The following is a 27,113-nucleotide window of genomic DNA, read 5'->3' as shown; positions in this document are numbered from 1 at the left end:
TTTTAAACATTGATATTTGTATGTTCAGCTAAGACCCCTTCATCATGTGGATAGCAATATTTATACATTGGACTTAAAAGTTCACAGACTTCAAAGGAAATCGAACAGTATACCAAAAACTCTGTCATTTCCCGTCACATCCATAACGCATGCATATTTTCCTTTTTTGGGGGTGCTTAAATATATTTTAGAAAAACATATTTTGCCTGTCAATTCCCCAGATTGGGTGCTCTGAGAATATGCATTTCCAATTTAAATATTGTAAGAAGTTTTTTTTTTCTGAGACATTTCACCTGTCATTATGAGTTCAAATGTCACATCCATAACGCTGGAATTGCCCAATTATACATATGCATGTACATTTATATGTTTTAAATAGAATTATGATTACTGTAGGCTAATATATGTAGCAGTGCATTCAGTTACTTTTGAAAGGACAAAAATAAGATTTCAGTGTATTTCATTAGACTTTTAACTTTGTCAGCTATAAAAAAAATCTAGCATTTCCTCACGTTTTACCACTGATTTTTAGTGATATTTATAATATAAATATTATAGTATAATTATTCAAGATCAGACAGATTATCTCTCAATACTGTTTATGCATCAGTAAATCAAGCCAGTGACTAAATGATCAACTTCACGTAATTTCTCTTGGTAGGATAAAAATTCCAATCGCCCAAGCTGTCAATTACACAGCGTGAGTTTATCCTAGACACTTGCCAAAACTCGTTATGAAATGATGCTGTTACACTGCACGACGAAGCTCTTACTGCATTTACATAGTGTTTGCATTGTTATTTGGTGAAAGCATTCGTGAGAGTTGCAATGATTAGATCTCCAACTGACTGCCATCTGCTCAATGCTAATCACTGCAACCTTTCATGAATAGATCTATATATGTGATCAATACTTTTTACGATTCGTTAATCTTGATAGCTGTAATAGTAAAAACGTTGTTATAGTTTTCGAGAGAGTTCCACATGTAATACTAGCTATTTCATATGCAAACGTGTAAGCCAATCACAGCAGTGGGCGTTTACACTGAAGTCTCACAGCAGACACGCCCCTTCAAACAGAGTGTTCAAATCAGAGGCTAAATGCCTTTTATTTCTAAATTATGATAATTTTTTATGTAAAAATCATACTAACATTATAAGGTCACCCCAGGAAACATTATAAGATAATAAAATAATCCAGTTCATGTTTTATGAGACATGCAGCAAGCGCCTGCCGACAAGCTAGTTTGTCCCGCGGGGTAGATCAGCACGTTACAATTCAAATCTGCGCATCCACCACAAACACAGTAACATCAGCTCTGACAGGATCTCTTCCCAAATCGTCCCTACCGAACATTTTCGTCTAGTTTTCATTTAAAACGGGTTTTTATTTAGTTATTGTCTCGTTTTCGTCTGTAAAAAAATTGTTTAACGAAATTAACACTGGACCGTTCAAGCCCAATAAGGCGCCAAAAATAACTCAGTTCCGTACTCACGCGCGGTGTGTGCAGCGGCTTTATGTGCCTGCGTTTATGTGTGTGTGCTCAGAAACCATTTCTAAAAGTGTGCACACATACTGAAATGAGTTCTGTTTCGTTTTCTTGAGACCTTGTTATAATTCCACACTGCTGATGATATGACTTAGGCGCTAAAGTTGACGTTATCAAATTGTGATCGGTTATTGTGATGATCGGCCGATACAGATCTATGGCCGATCAATCGGAGCATCCCTAGTGGAGGGAGGTGTGTTAGTTCTGACAGTTTGAAGTTATAACTAATGAGAAACATTATTAACAAAATGAAGTGTTCAAACAGGCAACCATCTGAGGAATTATCCATTGTTACAACAAGAATCCTCATTCAGAGACGACTTTACTAGCAAAAAAGGAAAGTGACAGAGCCCGTATTACAACTCATTCTCTCCCAGTGGTGCTAGTGGACATTACATTTCAACCTTCGAATATTACAGTTTCAGGTCCAAGCCTCTACTCTGATTCAAGTGAGAATACTCAACAGCTATTTATGAGCACTATTAATTTTTAACACACCTTTAAAGGAACCATATGTAAGAAACGTATTTCAATTAATCATAAAATGGCCCTGATATGTCACTACACATTAAGAAATCATGTTCATTTCAAATACTTATATCACTGACAAGAGTAGTCCGGCCAGGATATTGTCATTTAAAAGTGAAGTTGCAGCCCTCAACTGATGTTGATGTTGTCATGTTGTGTTTTGGCCTGATGCTCCACCCTCCACCTATCTACCAATCATGAAGTCAGTAGTGTTTTGGTATCCGGGTTGCCAGCTCTGCTCTAGTTACCACAGCTGCAGCTACAAACGTGTTGGATAAAAAATGTCTAACGTTACGAAACCTAAAAGACCTCGTTGTGAATCTGAAATACGTCGTGACAAAGTCCGAAAAAAAACGTACTGTGTAGGACTCGTCACTTGGCATTGAAAGCTCCTTGTAGCAGCCTACGTTCCTGCTGGATCCTGCAGCCTATCTGGCAACCTCGAGTCAGGGGGAGGGGGAGGGGATACACCGCTCTACAGTCATTTGAAAGTGATTGCAGTACCAGTTTTGGCCACAATCTTACATACGGTTCCTTTAAGCTAAGCTTTGAAAAACTCATGGTGTACACTACAGTGTCCACATCCCGGGCACCAATATTTTTTTGAACAAGGTCTGTTTATTTAAGATTTTGTAATATGCAAGGAAACAAAAAACAAAACAAAACAGAATATACAGTCAAAGCCCCGACACAACCCATCCCTTTTACAACAATTATACACATTTTGGGTCTGTATTCCCTACTTGAATTTTTCAGCAAATGACAAGAAAGGTTGCCAGGTTGCATAGAATCTCTGGGTAGACTCTTGAAGAGAATTATTATTTTTTTTCTAGTTTATTGCATGATCTCCTTAATCCAATGAAAAAATTGGGGGGAATAGTGTGCAAAACATTTTACAATTATAACTACTCAGGTGCATGTTCTGTGCCGTAACACTGAATATGGCAATAAAAGAAGATGGATCAATTGGTAGCCCTATTATTTCTGAAAATACATCAAAAATCGGATTTCCAAAAGTTATACAAACTTGGGCATGCCCAGAACATATGTAAATGGCTTGCAGAAGCCTGCCTACATCTATCACAAATAGGTGTGGTCTGAATTTAGAAAACCTAACCTTCGACCAATGGAGCAGGTGTACCACCTTGAATTGCACAACCACATGACGTTGACATATAGATGATGAATTAATCTGTTTAATTATTTTCTGCCAAGTTGTCTCTGAAATTTGTTCATTCAAATCCTTCTCCCATTCAAGTGATCTAAATTTGCCAAGCTATATGCTGATTAAGGAGATTAAACATTTTGCCTATAATTTATTTTGGTATTTTCTTACCTTAAAAATAGAGTCTAATAGAGATGTAGGAGGATATGAAGGAAAACAATCAGTATGTGAAACCAGAAAATTTCTTGCTTGCAGATATCTAAAGAAATGTGACCTGGGAATCTTAAATCTACCAGTTCGTCAAAAGATGCAAAAGTTTTATCTATATAAAGATCTTGTAATATCACTCTTGACCCAAATATCAAAAGCTTTATCTAATATTGAAGGAGTAAACATATGTTTACTTAATGGGGCACATAAGGAGAGGCTACGAAGGGCAAATGATTTCCTTAATTGATTCCATATTTTTAGGGGATTGTGTCAACATAGGGTTAGAGGAATTGTGAGAGGCAGGTTCAAGTATTGGAGGTTCAGATCACATTAAAGAGGATAGGGAGACAGGTTTGCAGGAGATTTTCTCCAAACTAAGCCATTTAGGGGAGTCATAACTATTATTGGCCCTCATCCAGTAAGTCAGTCGTCTGATATCGGCCGCCCAGTAATTTGGCCACCCAATAAAATTGGGATTTGCATGCCGCTTAGGGTGCGGGTCTTTTCCGAATCCGAGGATTTTTTGTTGTTCCAGATAAATGCTCATATAAGTTTGTCTATGGAGTTGAAGTAGTATTTGGTCAAAAAAAAAATTGAAGATTTTGAAAGAGATATAGGAACTTAGGCAGTACATTCATCTTAATAGTATTAATTCTTCCACTTAAAGAGAGGGGCAGCAGGTCCCAGCATTTGACATCCCGTTTCAGACCTTCTATCAGGGGCAGGAGGTTAGCTCTATGGAGGTCCTTGTAATTTTGTGTGTAGCCCAGATTCCCAAATATTTAATCTTTTTTTGTGGCAACTTTAAAAGGAATCGAATTGAAAGAAATTACATGTAGCAGCTGCATTGATTGGCATAATTCACTTTTTTGAAAATTTATTTTGTAGCCAGATATCCCACTAAATCTTTCCAAAATGTTAAATTCTTTAGGGAGACAAGGCGGATTTGATAAATATAACAATATGTCATCTGCATAGAGCGAGATTTTACACTCCATATCCCCTCTATGAATTTTTTCAATAAAAGTATCTTGCCGTATGGCTAAAGCCAGTGGCTCGAATGCAATGGAAAATAAAAGTGGAGACAGCGGGCAGCCTTGTCTGGTGCCTCTTTGTAAACTAAATAAGGCAGATCGAATATTGGTGCGAAATGCTGCCATTGGGGAGGAATATAGGATTTTAACCCATGATATGAAATTGGGGCCAAAACCAAATCTTCCTAGAGTGCAGAAGAGATAGTCCCACTCCACCCGATCAAAGGCTTTTTCTGCATCAAGCGATATCAAAACCTCTGGTATGTCAGGTGGGGAGGGACTGTAAATAATATTTAAAAGACTTCTAACATTAAAAAAGGAATACCGATTCTTTATGAAGCCAGTCTGATCCGACGAAATAATGGAGGAAACAAGCGCCTCAAGACGTCGGGCTAGCAGTTTCGCAAGAATCTTAACATCTAAGTTTAGGAGGGAAATGGGACGATAGGAGTTGCACTGAGAGGGACTCTTTCTCCAAAATAAGAGAAATAGTTGCTTCACGCATAGTTGGGGGTAGAGAATTAGAGGACAAAGATTCTTTGAATACAGTGAGGAGCAGAGGGGCAAGTGTGTCTGAATTTTTTTCAAGGCCCTGGTGACTTGCCACATTGCATACTTCTAATTGCGTCTATGATCTCTTCTACCGAAATGTCTTTCTCTAGGTCGGATGCCGAATCTGGGTCCAATTTGGGAATATCCAAACTATGAAAAAATGTGTCTAGGGCAGAATTATCATATGGTAGTTCTTAAGTGTAAAGGGCAGCGTAATAGCGACGAAAACATGAGTTTATCTCTATATGATCTTGACCCATTTTCTCCATATGATTTGACCTTGTTCATCACTAATCTCCAAGATATGCTGATTAGCAGTCTTCTAACGCAACAGGTGCTAAAATTTTCCCAGCCCTCTCTCCATATTCATACGAAATATGCCTAGATTTTAGTATAAGGCTTTCTGCTTGACATGTCGAGAGGAGGTCAAACTCTGTCTTAAGCATCAGACGATGTTTAAGTATATCATTAGATGGTGAGTGGCTGTGTCTAATATCTAATTTCAAAATATCGTCCTACAGCTGCCTAAGACGTTTGGCGGTGGCTTTCCTCTGCATTGAACCATATGAAATAATCTACCCCATCAGATATGCTTTCAGTGTTTCCCAAATTGTTAAAAAAAATACATCCTCGGGGTCTTATTGTGAAACAGAAAGAGATCAATCTCTGATTTAAAAAAATTCATAAAAGTTTCATCTGAAAGGAGGAGGGGGTTGAACCTCCATGGGCGGTATCCAGGATCTATGCCTGGAATGCTTAGCTTCATTTCAAGGGGGCATGGTCCGAAATGACTATGGATTGGTATTTACAGTCAGCGACCATTTAAGAAGTTTATCATCATTAAAAAAATAATCGATTCGTGAGAATGAACTGGAGAAAAGAAAGAATAACCTCTAGAGGTAGGATTTCTAAACCGCCATATATCAGTCAAACCATATGTCTAAAGAAAAAGATTAACTGTTTGGGATGACTTGGATTCAGGGCACAATCTAGATAAACTGCAGTCTAGTTTTGGAGAGAGTACACAGTTTATACCCCCCCCTAATATGAGGTGGTGAGTATCTATATTGGAAATTCAGTAGATTCTCAGAGTGTAGCTATCTTATTTTCAAAGCTTATTAGAACAACGAATGCAAATTATAAAATGAACTACCATTTTTATTTCTTCCTAACCTTTTGGAAAGGAGATCCTGGAAAACTGTTACTGTAATTAAAATGAACCTGCTCAAAATCTAGAATCAGGGTGGCCACTACAACAAGATTAACTAACCCACACGGCTATATAATATAATTAGCGTGGCATGCAAATGAGCAATAGAAAACTGATCACACAAATCACCATTACATTTTTTTTGTATGCTCCTGGCAAAATGCCCATATCGTCCATACCTGAATGCATAAACTGTGACTTGACGTAATGCAGACATACCTGCTGTAACTAGTTAGATTTGTTCTTCAACCGGTGGAAAACCTCTTCACGATGTTCAAGGAGTAAGTGGGGCAACGATCGAAATCTGGGGTCCAAGGGAGTACTCTCAAGCAGATAATCCTGTTCCTTTGTGTATCTGCTTGAGAGGTTTTGCAGGATGGCAGTCTTCATGTTAGCTATAGTTGTAGAGTCTTTCTCATCCAGTGTCATGCTCTGTTCAATCATGTGACAGGCTGGTGCTCTTTTCATCAGACAGGACAGTGTTTTTTTTCGGTTTAAGGTGATTTACTATTTCTTCGGTATGACTGGTGTCGGCACTATCCAGAGTATCGAGTTGACGGGCATTGCGCACCTCTGTGCTCAAGAGGGCTGCCGTTATAGCTGCTTGTTGCTCGATATAGCATTTCCATTGAGCTGTTCCATCATCTAACAACATCCATGATAAACTTATGCGATGCGATATCAAGCATATTTTGCTTTGCCGCAAGCACAGCTGTTGCTGTTGCACTGCGGTGAAAGAAAGCCACGATTTTCCTCACGTGACCAAGCAAGCGACTAATGCGGGGAACATGCAATCCTGCTTGCGAAGCAAGATTCAATGTGTGCGAAAAACACTTAACCCTCTGAGGTCTGAGCGGTTTTCTGGGCCCTGGAGGTGTTCTGACATGCTCTGACATTTGTGTTTTTTTCTGTTACTAGTGACATTTTCATGGCTAAAGTCTAATTACACTGTATTCAGCACAAACTCTGCTACAATAATATATCAGCAGCATGTATGTAAAAGTTTGTAGTTTTGAGATAATGACATTTATGGGTGGTTTGTGAAAATACAAAAAAAAATTCTCACTGAAATAAGGCCATGAAACCCATACTGATTATTTCTTCACAAGACTTTTGTATGACGTAGCCTAGAATATTTGCTCCAAAACTATGTGAAAATCACCCTGACTGCTCATTCAGATAAGACAATATATTGATTTAAAATTTCTAAGACGTGTTTTGTGTGACAAAGCCATATGCGAAGAGGCTTGATCATCTCATGAATATGTAAGGCTTTAACACCTGAGAAAGACAAAGACACTCCCCTAACTGCCCTATTAGGAGCGATCAGGCCCTGTCATTCAGAGCAACCTTGCACAAAGAATGAGGAGATTTAAAAAAAGAATGGCTTTTAGATTGTTTGGATTTATTTACAACACAACACAATCCAAAAATACACAACAAATGACAAAAGAGCACATTGAAAACAATGATCCAAAGACAGAGACCTTTGTGCCATTCCTAAAAACATTGTACATACCTTTCATTTCCAAGGTGTTTGATTTTCACTTTACCATGTTCATGTACAGAGACTCATGTGAATGTTGAAGTCAGCAGGACTCAGTGGCATCTGGTCCCTGAAAGAAAAAAAAAAAGAAAAAACTGTGAACATACTGATATCAAGAGAAACTATAGGGCTGCACGATTTTGGGAATAGATTTTAGATTTTTCTGGTTCAAATTTCTTTTTAAAATTCACAGAATACACACACACACACGTTTCCAACAATATATAATGAACACCAGGTTTGTTGTGCCTTGTAGGCATAGGCTACGCAGTGCTGCATAAAATAATAATAACAATAAATTAAATCTTCCAAAAGATTTCAAGAACAACTACGCTAGAGAAAAATATATTGATTATCATATGTTACTTCAAATGTTTCCATTCGTTATGATGATATGAAATGAGATAATAGTAAAAACATAAAGCCTAATGTTTGGTGCATTTTTCCTTTCAAACGCAATCGCGCTCCAAAATATGATACATTCAAACGCACAGCGCGCTCCAAAATGTGATACCACAGCGCGCTCCAAAATATGATACATTCAAACGCCATCGCACTCAAAAATATTAAACATTATGGTTATACATATCTATGTTTGAGCAGATATCCACAAACAGTATTTAACAGTAAACACGGGTCTAAATAGTATAATATTCACCATATATCTAGCAACAGTTCAACTGCAATGTGAAGTTTATGCAACAATACCATAAACTAATAAGTAAGAATTTCTTACCTTACATCTTTCTTGTCTTCAAATCGCGTTCTTCTTCTTCTTAGGTAAATCCAATGTAAGCTCAGACGTGTCTTCCAAACTCGACGAAAAGTAGAGACTTGTGAAGTGTTTTGGTGTTTTGTGTTTGAGGTAACGAGGGCGTTCGCATTCCATGTGGAGATTTGCATGTGAATCTCTTTTGCGCGAGTGCGCGTGTCGAATTAAAAAGTAATTAGCAAGCGTTTGAGATACTGGACATCCTGTTGGTTTTATACAAATTACTTAAACAGAGAATATTTGTTTTCAGTTTGAATCCGATCATTTAAAAGTACACACTTAAATGTGTATAAAGGTATATGGCTCATAAATGTGTGAGAAGTATTCGCTGAGTTTTGTTTCAGTTTATAGACGGACGCACACCCTGTTTATTTTCTTTATTTTACAAAAGCACAATGTTTTGATTTGATTGTAAGTGGACACATACAAAAGTAGAAATATCTCAGATTATTTTTTTATATTTCTTTTTTCTGTATAACCATAAATGACGGAGTAATTTAAGTTTATGTTGCTGCTATGTGAAAAAAATCCAGCAAAACGCGTCGGCGCGTTTCTCGAACTCAGAGGGTTAATATGAGGTTACAACCCGTCTTCTCTCACTGCCACCTACATGTTGCATGCATTGTCTGTAACGACAGCAATGCTATGAGCAGATCTTTCAAGCCCATGGCCGCTTTTAAAACTTCGGCTATGTTTGTACTAGTGTGTGAAAAAGCGAAATCCAACAATGTCGACAACAGAGAATGGTCTCTTGTCTTTTGCGATTAAAAACTCAAGTACACCTGGTTATTTCTTGAGCTTTTGCACTTGACTGAGACCACATTGAAGTGAAACTACATTTGTATAGATGTTTGGCCTTCTTTCACTCTTTTTTTCACACCCAGTTGCAGGAGTTTGTCATTGTGGTGCCGTTTTAAATGACACATCATATTTTTAGTGTTTGGCGTTGTGTATAACAATGTTTGTTTACAGTATTTTACAGTTCTGTCTGTTTGTTTTTTACCGTCCTCCTGTCGAGTGACTGGAAAAATAAAATGCTGCCAGACGTCAGACTTATAAGTGGACGGGGCATCCTCTATTTCTATTTCAGTTGAACTCATTTTGCCCAGCTACTGCTCAGTTCAAGCGATTTCTGTGATTGTGAAGGCAGTGAATGCACTTCTGTCAGGACCACTACCGTCAAATACGATTGACAATTAGCACACAGTTAGGATTGGCAGTATGGTTCCGTTCTGGGCGAGAGCAGTAGTAACCCCCCTCAGGGTAAACTGAACAGAACCAACATGAATGTTTGCAAATATATGTAATTCAAGATTGTAAAGTACAACATAATTCGAGAATTCATTCTGATTCAAGGGGAATCAGAATGCCAAATCCTGACTGGGCGAGAGGAGGAGCTGGGGATGGAGGAGGGTAATTCGCTCCTGAGAAACACGATAGCTGCTGATAATACTGAAGGAGCTTATATATGTATACGGTGATAGGCTTCGTATTCCTATAGGTAGATGTGGATCAGCTGAGAGTCAGCTGATGCGAGCTTGACTAACGTGACCTGCCAGAACTAACGCTACGCTTGATGTGTTGCACAGGTGCAGTAGCTCAACCAATAGGATAAAGTGGACATCATATCGTAAAAAAAAATCACCATAACTCTACGATACACATCGTAACATTTTTGCATCAAGATATATCATACCACGATTTTACACCCCTTACAACGATCGTTACACCCCTAGCCACTTCTGTTATTTTCCTGTTTAAACGACATAGGTAAATTGCAATCGAGGATTTTGTTTTGTAAATCGAGCACAATTTAATCGAGGAATCTTGTTAGCCCTATCTTGAAATGAATGCCATTTTAGTTCTACTTTCTGAGTAGGAGACAGAACAACATAATGCAAGCACTGTAAAAGGTTTTGCCACAAACTCAACTCCGTCATACTGATATTGCATGACAGCTTTTCACCTTGACAAGAAATTTTGTCTCATTTTGAATATTGAAAGATATCGTCACACCCCTTTGGGGCAAGAGAGCAGTTTCTGATTGGTTCCTCTCCTGTAAACTGATGTCCAACAGTATACTGATGCCTCATTATATTTCTGATACTTGTGCTACTTTCGAAAACAGGACTAATGGATTTGGAACGTTCACACTGACCTCCACTGAAGACAGCCTTAAACCGTTCCAGCATGACACAACAACAGTTTCCCCCGTGTAGACACAGTGTAAGAGTGCAAACAAAGGAAAACAAAACTATACAATCCCTGTATTGTTTTTTTGTTTTTGCTTTGACACTTGAAGTAAAGCTGTCCTTTGAAAGAAAGAAAGAAAGAATTCCCAACCCTACTGCAGAGTTACTATGATCTAATTAAACAGAGAATGAAGAAGGCAACCAAATGATTCAAATATATGGGACATTTCCAATCTCACACAAATTACAAATCTTACATATTTCGTTCCTACCTCTGTTCAGCTTGAATGTCCTTGGGCATAGAGAGAGTCTGGATCAGAGGGTACACACAAGAAAATGTAATATTCATCCATCTCAGTCTTGTAATAACACCCATCGGCAAGTTAGAATGAATGGAGTTTTGGTAGATGAAGTGAGTGCCATTGCTCTGTGAGGACATTAACAAATATCAATCTTAAGTCAGTTTACTAATCGTCACAGATGTATAGATTAAAATACATCATCAGTATCACTGGTGAGGAACGGATAATAAACCAAGCATTACCGATAGAGTGGTACCACAGATGTGGTCTTTATTGTCAAAATGAAACAGAACCCTGCCATCTTTAACAGTCCCTGTGCAGTTGGGATCATTTAGGTGCAGGATCTCAGGAGGAAAATCAGATTCAAAGAGTTGGCAGCGGGAAAGAGACATGGTGCCAGTGCTGCTGGCACAGAACTCTGTGGCATCTGAACAGAAAGAGGATTCAGTGAATTATCTCTTGTATTAGCCCGTGTTGCCATTTGTGTTGATCCAATTTATTTGCAGTGCAGTACATCTGCTTCAGCAAACTTACCAAAGATTTCAGGATTAGGTCTTTGTCCTTCCAAGCAACCACAGCCATAGCCATCTCTAAAACGACAAACCTCATTTCCAGTGCAGTTTAAGGTATCACAAACTAAATGAAAAGAGATGAAAAATCAGAATATCATAGTAGCTAAGGTAAAACAAGACAGAAAAATGTATGGATCAACTCCCCCTCCTATCCCCTTCTCCCTAAAAAAGTTAATGTATGTGCTTATTTCCTTTTATTATAAATTACTATACCCAGGATACCTTTCACAATATTGCATTTTGGTGTCAGTTGGCATATATTGCACCATAGCATTTAAAAAAATGCATTTAGTACACATTAATAAAATAAAAAGACATGATGAACTCAATATTTTGACTACTGAAAAAAGCAGAACAACTGAAACTGCAAACAAAATCTTTTGAAACTATCTCTGTAAACATATGAAACGATCATCAATCAACATTTTTGCAATGAAAAAACCTGATCAAACTGTTGTCAAATGCTCAGATTTAATAATATAGCATTCTCTAAACAATGCATGTATACCAAATACAAGTATTTCACACTACAAATGGATAACTTACAATAAATGGTCAAATGTATTGGGACACCTGACCATTAGGAAAACATATAGCAGTGTTTCTCAACCCTGGTCCTGGTGGACCCCAACACTGCACATTGTTTGTGTCTCCTCTGTCTGACACACCCATTACATATTCTGTAGTTTCTTCTGATGAGCTGATGAGTTGAATCAGGTGTATACAGTAATAACATTATAAAGTACTAACAAATAATTAACAAGCAATTAGTTTATAGTTTAATTATAGTTTATATACTGTAGTCTCTACATTGCTAATATATGAATAGGCTAGTACGTTCTTGTGAGTACATAATCTCAGGAGTAAAACACGGGCAAAAAAGAATACCAAGCAATAAAAGCGTTGCTTATGCACATTGTTGTCTTTGACAATAATGCGATTTTCTCCGCTGTTTATTCAAAATGATACTTTTTTATGAAACTTACTTTGATAAAAAGAATGCAAGAAGCTAGAATAAAACCCTTCAAATAACGTCTTCCTCTGGCATTCCGAATAAATTAACAAGAGTGGAAAAGATTCTCTCCCTTCTACCATGCACGCTCTGTTCTCTGTATTGCCTCCTCCTAATCGTAACAATTGCAGCCATGTCAAGCGCAAAAAGGATTAAGACATGGGCATTTTAAATACTTGTGTCACATACATTTTGCGTTTAAAAGGGAAACTCTTATAAATAAAAAAAACAGGACCAAAGCACGCACATCACCAGCAAAAAATAATAATAATCTCAAGATTGGTGCTCGACACAAGAAATAATTGAAATCCGGGGGAAAAAGTTGCACCAAGGCTCCAAAAAAAAAAAAAAAGAAAAAAAAAAAGAAAAATGGACACACAAATTATGGGTAATGTTTTGAGCACATAGGGCCCTGTTTTAACGACCTGAAACGCAAGTATCAAACGCGAAATTCAAGTAACTTTGTGGGCGGATCTCGAGCGCTGTTGATATTAAACCGGCGGGATAAATGACTCTTGCGCCCGACGCAAATCTAAAATGGGTTGGTCTGAAGTAGCTACATTACTCATAGGTGTGGTTTAGGCGTAACGTGAAATAAACCAATCAGAGCATCATCTCACATTCCCTTTAAGAGCAGGCACGCTTGTTCCATGGCAGATTGCTATTATAACGGCGGATTTGCCAGACGCACGCCAGGAGCGGTTCACTGCCGAGGAGGCCAGTTCTCGTCAGGGCCGTAAAAGACGGAGAAGTGACATTGTATGGGGATGGAGAAACCCACCCAAATTAGCTTCGGTTAAACAGGTGTATAATAATTTTGGTAAATGTGTAAGCTAGATTTATGCCTATTTTTTCACATCTTCATGGACACCACCATGATTTCCCTTGTGTGGAATATTTTTCCTTGTAATTATGTATGGTTTGCAAAAATGGCAACTGCTGCGTCTGTGTGTAGATGAGAGAAGCAAAGTGTATGCGCGTTGTGCACACGCTACATTATGGCCAAGCAGCCATAAAATAGCATCTGAATAACGCGCCACTGACTTTAGACTAGGTTTTTCCTGGTCTGTGGCGGAATTGTTTTCTGAAACTGCAAAATAGCACCAGGGAACGTTTGCGCCGCAACACGCCTCCTCTTTTCGCTGAACCGCCCCCGGGAGCGCAAGTTCATTTCCTAATTTACCGACGTGCGTCTGTGGAGGGAAAAGTCTGTTGTGCGTCGGGTGCAAAATAGGAATGATACATGTGTCGGTGTACAAAGTCAATTGCGCTGGGTGCAAGATAGGGCCCTCGGACTCTTTGTCGAAACGTTACCTTTATTAGTCCATTATTATTATTATTATTATTTGCATTTGCATTTTTGGAGCCTTGGTGTGCTGACATTTTTTAAAACTCCTATAAATGCACATGTCATAAGGGTGGCTGCAAAAATACACTCTCCACATGTTTTCATCACAAATTTTTCACTTCATGTCTTTAGTAAATCCTGACAGAAGTTTTTTAAAGGGTTAGTTCACCCAAAAATGAAGTCTGTCAGTAATTACTCACCCTCATGTTGTTCCAACCCCGTAAGACTTTTGTTCATCTTTGGAACGGTTTCTCAGTTCTCGCGCATGCGTCGTGGCGCTCTCGTGAACTCACATCAGAGGCCCACACGGAAGTAAATAAATAGTTGAATAAAGTCGTTATTGTTGTTTTGTTTTTCACACAAAATGTATTCTCGTCGCTTGATAAACTTAAGGTTGAGCCACTGTAGTCATTTGGACTATTAAAGATGTCTTTACTAACTTTTCTGGGCCGGCAGATGCAATTACCTAGCAGCCTATGGAGGAGTCAGAAATCATCAAAAATATCTTAATTTGTGTTCAGAAGATGAACAAAAGTCTTACGAGGTTGGAACAAAATGAGGGTGAGTAATTACTGACAGGATTTTCATTTTTGGGTGAACTAACCCCATTGCCAAAGACAATGCAGACAATGCAGACACAGGGAGAACAGGAAAACTCCACATAGTTTGCATAGTTGGTTCAGTCAGGACTCAAACCGGGGACTGTCTTGATGTGAGACATCAGTGCTATCCACTGAGCCACTGTGCTGCTCTGCAAATAAATATCTCTTGGTTAATGTGGATCTATCATCGTTTTCAATTGTTGTTTTTAACTTTACTCATTGGTATGCTAAGATAGTCCTGTTACTCTTCAAAATATGCTCTTTTATTTCTGTTTTGAAGGCCTCAGGTCTCAAACATTACCTCAGATTGTGGCCCAGTTTCTCTATCTCATTTCTTTAGCCAGTAAAAAACTAATTCATTTCTATTTGTTCTCAATCAGAATCATTTAAGACACACTAGTACTTGAACAGGTATCAACATAACAAGAAAAATTCAAACAAAAGAAGTACTGTGCAGGGGCCATACAGAGAATGCTAAATAAAAATGATTGAAAAGAAATTACATTACCATTGTAAACCTGAAAAACCCAGCGACCATTAACATTGACATTGCTGTTGGATGACAATTCAGAGGATGTCAGTAAGGAAGTAAATGAGTGCGCAAAGTCCACTGTGCCATAATGAGCCTGCATAAAAAAAGATATGTAAATTGACAGTTTGTAAACTTATTCTCTTTTAAATTGCAACAACACTTTGAGACTTACTAGCCATTGTTGTCTTGTTTCTGCAATGTTGCCATAGTTGAAGAGGATGAAGGAGTGGTCAGCATTTGAGAGCAAAACCAATTGAAAAGTAACTACCTTCAAAACACAGATGAACAGCATTCAGAATCTTTCAAAGTAAAATACACAGTACTGGATAATATTGATAGAGTAGGGGTGGGCGATATACCTCACGTGACGTTGCTGTGTGTGCTGTGTGCACGTCACGAACGCTTAACGTTTGCATTTATTTTTTAAGCATTGTGATTTAAAAACAAGTGATTTTAAACCATTGAGGCGCAATAGGCAGCAAAACAGAACAGCATCGTTTTGCTAAATGTGCACCGTCTGAGAGACTGTTTCTGAGCGCTGTCGTGAAGAGATGCGCTCACGTGAAGCCCGCTGCTCAGTAAGCGCGTATACTGAACAGGGTTATTTTGGCACTTTATTTGCCTTGTATGATTACATACACACACTTGTATGTCAAAATGCCTGTCTTTGCAAGTATCCTAGTAAATACAGTAATTTATGCCTTAAGTGAACATAGAAAATTGAAAAAGTAAAGACAACAGAGTGAATTGGATCCGGGCAGCTCTTAAAGTGAGAGCAGCCTAATATTCCTGCTGTCTTCAATCATATTAATCAAGCAACAAGAGAGAAAATCACTTACTGCTCTGGACTAAATCACAATTTATGTAGCATTTCTTATTTAGTGCTTGAAGTTTTTCAGGTAGGTCTATTTGAGTTTTTTGCTATTGCTTGTAATTAGTTTATTTGTTTTTATTCGATCACTAACTATTTAAATGTAAATGTCTATTCTTCAGTAAGCTTCAGTTTTTTGTTGTTCTTAGGCTAGTATTAGTTTTTTGTGATACTGACATTGGTGACAATAATTATGAAATGTCTATGGTATCAAAAATGTTGATATTATAAAAACCTTATTTAAAGCAAACATGACTTATCGTGAAATAAAATTACTTATATCGTAAAATAAGATTTAGGTCATATCGCCCACCCCTAGTACTGATAAATTAGGTCTTACCCCTTCACCAGAGGAGTACGGCACACTGTCCCAGGTAGCCACAAAGGCTGATGTAGTATTAAAAGGAATGGGAAGGTTAGGAAAATACTGGTTAACAGCTGCAGTGACTTGTGCCAGTACAGTGCTGCTTGTGTCCTCTCTATAGGAGATAGTTCCTCCACGTCTATTGTCAAGGTGAGTCCAAAGAGGAGCAATGAAGTCTCTTCCACAATTCAGAAGTGGGATGTTGTCGGACAGCTGCTCAGTAAATGTTACAAGGCCATTGTTGTTCACCTAAAGTTTAGCACAAAACATTTTTGTGTTGTAAGAGGAAATATACTGACAGAATTAAAAAGTAGAATTTGCCACAATTTCTACTAGTTAACTATGAATCAAAAGACTTCTGAATTTGACAATTACAAAAACTTATACATTAAGATATAAGTCAAAGTCAAAATACACTTATGAATTTAGTAGTATGAATCAAGTAGATTAAAAAAATATGTAAAACGACAAATAAAAATGCTTACAAAGGTCTGATAGTGTGTGCGTCCAAAATATTTGAAAGGCTGCTGCAATATAATGGCTTCAGAGCTTCCGTTATCCAGTCGGGGGGTTACTATGTCTCCATTCCCGAATGGTAGGAATTTAGATGGCACTAGGAAAAATGTAAGTGAGAAGGAATCCTTTAGTTCTTCCTAGAAACATAAGCTCTCACACAAACACTGCACTGGTTAAAAGTTGTAAAGGGGAATTCACTAAGAATTAATTGTGCTGGTTTATACTGTTGCAGACATCCCAACCTGCAAAAAGTCATTTCAGGGAGGTATCCCAAACCCCCTCCCCCACAAGGATATGACATTTAGGCTATAGGCCTATGCAATTATTTGTTAATTATGTTAAAATATGTAGATTACTTTTACTATTTATATAAGCTGCATATACTATTTATGTAAACTGCTTTTATTTATTTTCCATTGCAGCTTTAAACAGGTCTAAGGAGTTTGTTGTTTTCATGTAGCCTTGGGAACTTGCCGGCCTGAATAATATGCACATGAATGAAATGAAACTTGTTAAACTCACCTCAACATGTCTTTTACAATAATTTAACCCGCCATGGGCAATGCTGAAGTCAGTGTTCCAAACTGTACAGTGTGCAAGACTGTCATTATGTTTTACTCTTATAAGACAGGGGTACACTTTCGTGTAGTCTGGCGTAAAATGTGTCTTATACTTTAGTTTTTTGTGTCACTCTCCCTCTGCCATGGCACTCCTGTTTCTAGATACACTTAACTAATTAATTCGGTTCTAAAGAAGAGATAAAAGCCCGTCCACACTGACAATTGATTGGTTGACTTACCGAAACAGGCCAATCAGGATGCTCTGTCTTAAGCTTCATGAGGCACACACGCAAGATCTCTCGCTCCCTCTCCCTCTCTGCCGTGCGCGCTCTTGCTCGCTCGCTCTAGATTCCGGGAGATTTTAACTAATTTGCGGGTATCAGGGAGCCGCTATCAATATGCGGGAGACTCCCGCAACTTCCGGGAGACTTGGGATGTCTGCTGTTGTCTCTTTTTATGTGTCCCATATGATTTTAGAACCCGATTCACAACACGAATGATGTAAATATGGTACTGGAGTTAGAGTATTACGGCCACAAAACTACTGCCCATCAGAATTTGCCAAGGGCAGTTCCCCAGGTTGCAGGCCGTTTCTAAATGTGCAAGGTTGTGGAGAGTACAGCCGACTACTACAATCTGTCAGATTTTCTAGTGTAGGATTTGAGGGTGAAGCAAACACAAATTAATCTTCCAGGTGATTTGTTCAAACATAACTCCACACAGAACTCAACATTCCAGACCCCAAATCACCAATCCAGAGCCATAAAAACAAGGCTCCAACCAGTCTACGCCAACCAACGAAAACCCCCAGCTATGAACTTTATGGCCATGCAAGCATCAAAGAGATGAGCCCAACTAAAGGAAGAACGTTGTCAACGTTTGATAGTTTTGGAAAGACAGATTGGTTCAGAGATGGCACAGCTCAGTGCTCGATCAAGATAACAGCAGAAGCTGCTTGAGCCCACGACAGATATACTAAACAGACCACCATTTTCTTAAGGACCTCTGAATGACCCAGGGTGTAAAATCTCTTCAAACCACAGAGACTGAGATTTTACCTACAAAAATACATAAAATCATCCCAGAACAATTTTCGATGGACTTATAATCAAACATCATACAACTACATAATTCTATGTTGTGACTACCACCTATATGTGTGTCTAATATGCTTAGATCCCATATATAAGTCATGATTTGTTATAACTATTAGAGGTTTGAATGAAAGTGTGTCTTGTCTCCTATCAGTACGATCGTATGTTCTTAATTCAAAAGATGGCTTGATTGAAATCTGTGTAAAATGTTTTGTATTCTTATAATAGTAATGCTGTCTTAACTGTGGCCTCTGTACTCTCTGCTAGAGCTTGGAGAGTAAGGGGATCACAGATAACGCATGATTTACGATGAGAAGTGAAGAAAATGCCACCTCTCAAATAAAGACAGTGTCTAATTGGTCAGAACTCATCCAGGAGGCTGGACAAACATTTGAGTTTAAAATCTTAGGACCCGAACAAAGTTTTGGGCAGGAGCAGATGAAGAAAAAGTAGATTCAAAACCATCATGGAGAAGCCATGATGGAGTAATAGACTAGTAACCATGTAGACGAGCAGACGAAAGAACCCAAATCAAGATCAGAAGAACATGGGTTAAAAAGCTTCATTCAAGCCATCAACTACTCTCGTCTCAATTTTCTTTCTTTTCTTAGTTTTCTTTTCTTTTCCGTTGTGAGTCTCGGTTCTAAGTTAAGTTTTGCGCCAATGTTTCGGTCCATGATTCGACTGCAAAGCCTGCTTTCCAGCTTCAGAGACTTTCTGTTCATCCGCCAGCACACCACGTGATTGGCTGCCCCAGTCATCTATCCAGTTATGAGGAGACGCCAGTAAACCTGGGAAACCCCTTTCATGCCGACGAAAAGAATTCCCAAAAGCAAAGACAAGCAAGTAGCCTCCAGACTTTTAAACTGAACTGGTGCTTTGATATAGATTTAATAACCCGCCTAAGAAAGAAGGGTTAAATTAATGATTGATGGTTCGTTCAGGTCATGTTTTATAACTGCATATAGAAACTTGGGATTTCATCATCTCACTCTTAAAACTCATTATTTCCTCACTCTCTTTCTTTCTGCAACTCGTATGAATGTGTGTGCATGTGTTTGTGTTAGATATTAGTTTTATGTGTTAGAAGTATCAATAAAGTCTTGTTTGTATTTTAAAGAGGAGTGTTACTTGTGTTATGTGCTTACGAATTTAATGTCTTAAACTGCTGATCTAAGTTACCTTGCTAATAAATAGTGTTTCACTATAATGCGGATATTTATAATAATAATAATAATAATAACATGTTTATTTTCTATAGCGCCTTTCAAGAACCCAAGGTCGCTTCACAATGCAATACAAATAGCAAACAAACAGCAAGCAAACATATACAAAGGCCATCTGCTTATAACAGACAAACAGATGGAAACAAGCATACACTAATTGACGTGAATCAAAGAAAAACATATTGTACTATTTATCAAAATATACAATTACGACAAAGTATGTAGCAAATAGAGCTGAGAAAGTGGAGAACAGAGAAAACAATGTTGAGGATACTTATTTATTGGGCAAGCTTGAAGATATGAGTTTTAAGTTGTTTTATGAAGGTCCGGATGTTGTCGGTCGCACGAAGATTCGGGGGCAGTTTATTCCATAGCTTAGGGCCAACAACACTAAAAGCCCTACCGCCCACCGTAGAGAGTCTGACCCGGGGTACCACGAGTAGGTTTTTAGTGCTAGACCTAAGGGCCCGAGTTGGAACATATGGCTGTACCAAATCAACAAGGTATTTGGGTGCCGGGCCATGTAAGGCTTTATAAACTAGGACTAACAGTTTGAATTGGATGCGGTTTATGACAGGAAGCCAGTGCAGTTGGCGAAGGATAGGAGTGATATGGGCAGATTTTTTATTATATGTGAGGGCTCGTGCAGCAGAGTTTTGTACCATTTGAAGGCGGTGTATTGCTTTGGTGGGTAGTCCGCTGTATAATGAATTACAGAAGTCCAATCTGGAAGTGATGAAGGCATGAATAACAGTTTCCGCATCTATAAAGGTAAGAGAGGGGCGAATACGAACAAAATTCCGCAGGTGAAAGAAGCATGATTTGACAGTCTGACTAATGTGTGAGTGAAAGCAGAGCGTGGGGTCGAACAAAACTCCCAGATTCCGTACAGTTTTTGAAGGCCTAATCTCAATACCATCTATATCAATAAAAATGTCATGTCTGGGTGAGCTCTGTGATCTAGGGTTAATCAACAGTATTTCGGTTTTACCAGCATTAAGCTGTAAAAAGTTAGAAGACATCCATGTTTTAAGTTCGTGGAGGCAGGAAATAACTGAACAGGGTGGAAAAGATGAGTTGGGATTGATCGTGAAGTAGATTTGAATATCATAGGCGTAGCTATGAAAATTGAGACCATGCTGTCTGATGATCTGACCTAACGGTAGCAAGTAGATTAGAAATAGAAGCGGACCAAGTACAGAGCCTTGGGGCACACCGTGAGAAACAGACACAGAGCGTGAGCGATTCTTACCTATCTTAACAAATTGTTGTCTATCACATAGATACGAGGTCAACCACTGAAGTGCTGCACCCGTGATGCCTATTGCAGACAATTGTGAGATAAGTGTAGAGTGACACACAGTGTCAAATGCTGCACTGAGGTCAAGGAGAACCAGGATACTATGTGCACCAGAATCAGAAGCCAGAAGGAGATCATGTAGTACTTTTAGAAGAGTTGTTTCTGTGCTGTGGTATGTACAGAAACCAGATTGAAGGGGTTCAAAGAGATTATGTCTCTCTAGGTGTGATTGCAGTTGTGCCACAACTACCTTCTCAAGTAGCTTGCCAACGAAAGCGAGGTTTGATATTGGTCTATAATTGCTATGAGTGGCGTTGTCGAGGCCGGGCTTCTTGAGGATTGGAGTAATGGCCGCTACTTTCAGATTAAGCGGAACAGTGGCAGTGGCAAGAGACCTGTTAACCCTCTGAGGTCGGCAAACGCGCCCCCGCGTTTTGCTGGATTTTCTTCACATTGTAGTACAATAAACTTAAATTACTCCGTCATTTATGGTCATACAGAAAAAAGAAATATAAAAAAAGAATCTGTGATATTTCTACTTTTGTATGTGTCCACTTACAATCAAATAAAAACATTGTGCTTTTGTAAAATAAAGAAAATAAACAGGGTGTGCGTTCTGCCTCTCCGTCGCGGTGAACTTTTTTTTTCTTGAGCACGTCTATAAACTGAAACAAAACTCAGCGAATACTTGTCACACATTTATGAGCCATATACCTTTATAAACATTTAAGTGTGTACTTTTAAATGATCGGATTCAAACTGAAAACAAATATTCTCTGTTTAAGTCATTTGTATAAAACCAACAGCATGTCCAGTATCTCAAACGCTTGCTAATTATTTTTAATTTGACCACGCCCACTCGCGCAAAAGAGATTCACATGCAAATCTCCACATGGAACGCGAACGCCCTCGTTACCTCAAACACAAAGCACCAAAACACTTCATCAGTCTCTGCTTTTCGTCGAGTTTGAAAGACATGCCGTGAGCTTACATTGGATTTACCTCAGAAGAAGAAGAACGCGATTTGAAGACAAGAAAGATGTAAGGTAAGAAATTCTTACTTATTAGTTTATGGTATTGTTGCATAAACTTCACATTGCAGTTGAACTGTTGCTAGATATATGGTGAATATTATAATATTTAGACCCGTGTTTACTGTTAAATAGCCTACTGTTTGTGGATATCTGCTCAAACGTAGATATGTATAATATGGTAACCATAATGTTTCATCTTTTGGAGCGCGCTGTGGGTTTGAATGTATCATATTTTGGAGCGCGATCGCAAACGCACCAAACATTAGGCTTTATGTTTTTACTATTATCTCATTTCATATCATCATAATGAATGGAAACATTTGAAGTAACATATGAAAATCAATATATTTTTCTCTAGCGTAGTTGTTACTGAAATCTTTTGGAAGATTTATAGGCTGCTATAGGCTATTGTTGTTATTATTTTATGCAGCACTGCGCATAGTATGCCTACAAGGCACATCAAACCTGGTGTTCATTATATTATATATTGTTGGAAACATTTGTGTGTGTGTGTGTGTGTGTGTGTGTGTGTTCTGTGAATTTTAAAAAACATTTGTATGTGTGTGTGTGTTCTGTGAAATTTAAAAAGCTATTTTAACCAGAAAAATCTAAAATGTATTCCCAAAATCGTGCAGGCCTAGTTTCTCTTGATACCAGTATGTTCACTTTTTTTTCTTTTCTTTCAGGGACCAGATGCCACTGAGTCCTGCTGACTTCAACAGTCACATGAGTCTCTGTATATGAACGTGGTAAAGTGAAAATCAAACACCTTGGAAATGAAAGGTATGTACAATGTTTTCAGGAATGGCACAAAGGTCTCTGTCTTTGGATCATTGTTTTCAATGTGCTCTTTTGTCATTTGTTATGTATCTTTGGATTATGTTGTGTTGTAAATAAATCCAAACAATCTAAACGCCATTCTTTTTTAAATCTCCTCATTCTTTGTGCAAGGTTGCTCTGAATGACAGGGCCTGATAGCTCCTAATAGGGCAGTTAGGGGAGTGTCTTTGTCTTTCTCAGGTGTTGAAGGCTTACATATTCATGAGATGATCACGCCTCTTCGCACAAGGCTTTGTCACACAAAACACGTCTTAGAAATTTTAAATCAATATATTGTCTTATCTGAATGAGCAGTCAGGGTGATTTTCACATAGTTTTGGAGCAAATATTCTAGGCTACGTGATACACTTTTCAAAAGTCTTGTGAAGAAATAATCAGTATGGGTTTCATGGCCTTATTTCAGTGACAATTTGTTTTTGTATTTTCATAAACCACGCATGAATGTCATTATCTCAAAACTACAAACTTTTACATACATGCTGCTTATATATTATTGTAGCAGAGTTTGTGCTAAATACAGTGTAATAAGACTTTAGCCATGACAATGTCACAAGTAACAGAAATAAGCACAAATGTCAGAGCATGTCAGAACACCTCTAGGCCCAGAAAACAGCTCAGACCCCAGAGGGTTAACCCTCTGAGGTCTGAGCTGTTTTCTGGGCTCTGGTTTTCACTTTACCATGTTCATGTACAGAGACTCATGTGAATGTTGAAGTCAGCAGGACTCAGTTGCATCTGGTCCCTGAAAGAAAAAAAAAAAGAAAAAACTGTGAACATACTGATATCAAGAGAAACTATAGGGCTGCACGATTTTGGGAATAGATTTTAGATTTTTCTGGTTAAAATTTTTAAAATTCACAGAATACACACACACACACGTTTCCAACAATATATAATGAACAGGTTTGTTGTGCCTTGTAGGCATAGGCTACGCAGTGCTGCATAAAATAATAATAACAATAAATTAAATCTTCCAAAAGATTTCAAGAACAACTACGCTAGAGAAAAATATATTGATTATCATATGTTACTTCAAATGTTTCCATTCGTTATGATGATATGAAATGAGATAATAGTAAAAACATAAAGCCTAATGTTTGGTGCATTTTTCCTTTCAAACGCAATCGCGCTCCAAAATATGATACTGTACATTCAAACGCACAGCGCGCTCCAAAATATGATACATTCAAACGCCATCGCGCTCCAAAATATTAAACATTATGGTTATACATATCTATGTTTGAGCAGATATCCACAAACAGTATTTAACAGTAAACACGGGTCTAAATAGTATAATATTCACCATATATCTAGCAACAGTTCAACTGCAATGTGAAGTTTATGCAACAATACCATAAACTAATAAGTACGAATTTCTTACCTTACATCTTTCTTGTCTTCAAATCGCGTTCTTCTTCTTCTGAGGTAAATCCATGTAAGCTCACAGCGTGTCTTCCAAACTCGACGAAAAGCAGAGACTTGTGAAGTGTTTTGGTGTTTTGTGTTTGAGGTAACGAGGGCTTTCGCGTTCCATGTGGAGATTTGCATGTGAATCTCTTTTGCGCGAGTGGGCGTGTCGAATTAAAAAGTAATTAGCAAGCGTTTGAGATTCTGGACATCCTGTTGGTTTTATACAAATTACTTAAACAGAGAATATTTGTTTTCAGTTTGAATCTGATCATTTAAAAGTACACACTTAAATGTGTATAAAGGTATATGGCTCATAAATGTGTGAGAAGGATTCGCTGAGTTTTGTTTCAGTTTATAGACGGGCTCAAGAAAAAAAAGTTCACCAAAAAAAGACGGAGAGGCAGAACGCACACCCTGTTTATTTTCTTTATTTTACAAAAGCACAATGTTTTTATTTGATTGTAAGTGGACACATACAAAAGTAGAAATATCACAGATTATTTTTTTATATTTCTTTTTTCTGTATAACCATAAATGACGGAGTCATTTAAGTTTATGTTGCTGCTATGTGAAAAAAATCCAGCAAAACGCGTCGGCGCGTTTCTCGACCTCAGAGGGTTAATAAGGTGGGTAATAGGTTGAATGAGTAAAGACAAATGAGTTTTTAGAAGTTGGAATAGGATCAAGTGTACAGGAGGTAGAATTTGATTTGTTAATCATTTTTTCAACCACAGATGTATTAGTGAGTGAAAAAGTGTCTAGCGGACAACCAATCAAATATGGAGTTAAAGGGGTAGTGGAAGTAGAAGAAAACGACTGATAAATGTTGTCAATTTTTTGTAGGAAAAAAGACTGAAAACTTTCACAAAGATCAGCAGAACCAGTAAGAGCTACGGTGGACGGTTTGACCAGTATATTTATTTCTGTGAAAAGAGCTTTAGGTTTGCATTTAGCTTTGTTAATAACAGTAGAAAGATAGTTAGAGCGTGCGATGTTAAGTGCTTCTTTGTATTTCACTACTGAATCAGAAAAGGCTATGGCATGGATTTATATCCGCTGCAGAGCTGATAGTTGCGGCCGGTTCCTAGACGAGTCATTTGCTCGGCCGTAAGAAGTGATTCTTTCGAATTCCCTATAAATAAATGAATAATTCCTTTTGAGCGAAATTGACCTGTCAGAATCACTATACTAAATGATCTTACACTAGGATTGTAAAGTACGACTTCCCCACTGCGATCCAGCACCTGAATTGGCTTTTGAAAAGGCTGAAAGTGCACTCACCTACACAGTGCCTGGGAAAGCTCAACTGTAAATCAGTTTCAGGTTTTGAGTTCAAACACGGCATGCTACAGTAAAAGGTTAGTGAATTCACCCCTGAATACCTTGTCATATCCAATAACACAACTCGTTGGCTTACAGTTTGGTGAACCATCAACATGGAAAGACCAGCAAGCAGTCACATTGACATTACTGCTTGACGAGAGTTCTTGGACTCTGGATGCTGGAATTGTGATAGAACTGATAGAGTCCACAGTGTAATAGCCAGCCTGTAGGAGTAAACACATTTCTTTAAGTTCTCATTCTATTAAAAAAGGGAGAAAGAGATAAAAATAACACTTTTTCTGCATTCACAAGCAATTCCTTTTGAATTGTATATCTGTATTTGTTTAGTTTTTTTTTTTTTTTTACAGTGCACAAGAAGCAGTCGGCTACTTCACTCACCTGCCAAGGTAGTCCTGTTTCTGCAACATCTCCATAATTGATCAGGATGAAAGAGCGATGAACATTGTAGGCTAAAACCACTTGGAAAGAGGCCACCTTCAAAACATCAACAGACAGCATTCAAAATCTTCCAAACAAACCAGACGGACCATTAATTGAAAATCAAAGATTGACCGTAGGTCTTACCCCTCCACCACTGGAGTATGGCACACTGTCCCATGTAGCGACAAAAGCTGAAGTAGCAGCAAAAGGTATGTTAGGGAAGTATCGCTTAACAGTTGCAGTGACTTGTGTCAGTGCAGCACTGCTGGTATCCTGTCTATAGGAGATAGTTCCTCCACGTCTATTGTCAAGGTGAGTCCAAAGAGGAGCAATGATGTCTCTTCCGGAATCCAGAGAGGGGTTGTAGGCAGACAGCGGCGCGGTAAACGTTAGATGGCCATTGTTGTTCACCTAAATTTTTGCCCCATATTTTTCAAAAGGATTTTAAAGAGAAGTTTGAAGAAATTAGGGGTACATGAATAACTTGGAACTTAATGTTTGTGTGGGGGTGGAATGTGGTGCTTACAAAGATCTGATTGTATGTGCGTCCAAAGTATTTGAAAGACTTCTGCAAAAAAATGACATCAGAGCTTCCACCATCGGCAGTGGGGTTCACTTTTTCTCCAACCCCAGAACATAGGAAATTAGTTGGAACTAAGAAAAGGATAGGTGAGAATTTATTATTTAACTCTGCTGAAGAAAAAACAAGCCGATAAATAGTACAGGTTAAGCTTGATTTTCTGGTTGCATTGGCTTACAATTTGGTGAGCCATCAACACGGAAAGAGCTGCGACCATTCACGTTGATATTGCTACTGGATGAGAGCTCTGAGGCACTGGTAACTGGAATTGTGAAAGAATTGACAGAGTCCACCGTGTTGTAACCAGCCTGTAGAAGTAAACACATTGTTTTTATGTCCTCAACATGCTCTTGGTATGAAGTAAAGCCAGGGCAATTCCTTGTCGCAAAAAACAACAACAAGGACCTGTCTCCACTCACCAGCCAGAT

General features: G+C 38.3%; 2 protein-coding genes across 2 annotated transcripts in view; one reads left to right on the top strand and one right to left on the bottom strand.

Moving 5' to 3' along the window:
* Nucleotides 1-16,464, bottom strand: part of LOC309480633 (pancreatic secretory granule membrane major glycoprotein GP2) — a 31,437-nt gene extending 14,973 nt beyond the window's left edge. Inside the window, exons 1-6 of the mRNA XM_082145252.1 lie at nt 16,338-16,464; nt 15,299-15,394; nt 15,103-15,220; nt 11,595-11,696; nt 11,303-11,487; nt 11,031-11,185 (exon numbers count right to left, since the gene is read on the bottom strand). Coding sequence (XP_082001378.1) covers nt 11,031-11,185; nt 11,303-11,452 — 305 coding nt within the window. The 5' untranslated portion in view covers nt 11,453-11,487; nt 11,595-11,696; nt 15,103-15,220; nt 15,299-15,394; nt 16,338-16,464. The remainder of the gene's footprint in view (nt 1-11,030; nt 11,186-11,302; nt 11,488-11,594; nt 11,697-15,102; nt 15,221-15,298; nt 15,395-16,337) is intronic.
* pacsin1a (protein kinase C and casein kinase substrate in neurons 1a) overlaps nt 1-27,113 on the top strand; it is a 257,166-nt gene that overhangs the window by 79,688 nt on the left and 150,365 nt on the right. The gene's annotated exons all lie outside the window — the stretch shown is intronic.

The sequence above is a fragment of the Leuciscus leuciscus genome (genome assembly GCF_965113295.1).
Source record: "Leuciscus leuciscus genome assembly, chromosome: 18".
NCBI lineage: Eukaryota > Metazoa > Chordata > Actinopteri > Cypriniformes > Leuciscidae > Leuciscus > Leuciscus leuciscus.
This window is presented reverse-complemented; position numbering and strand designations above follow the sequence as displayed.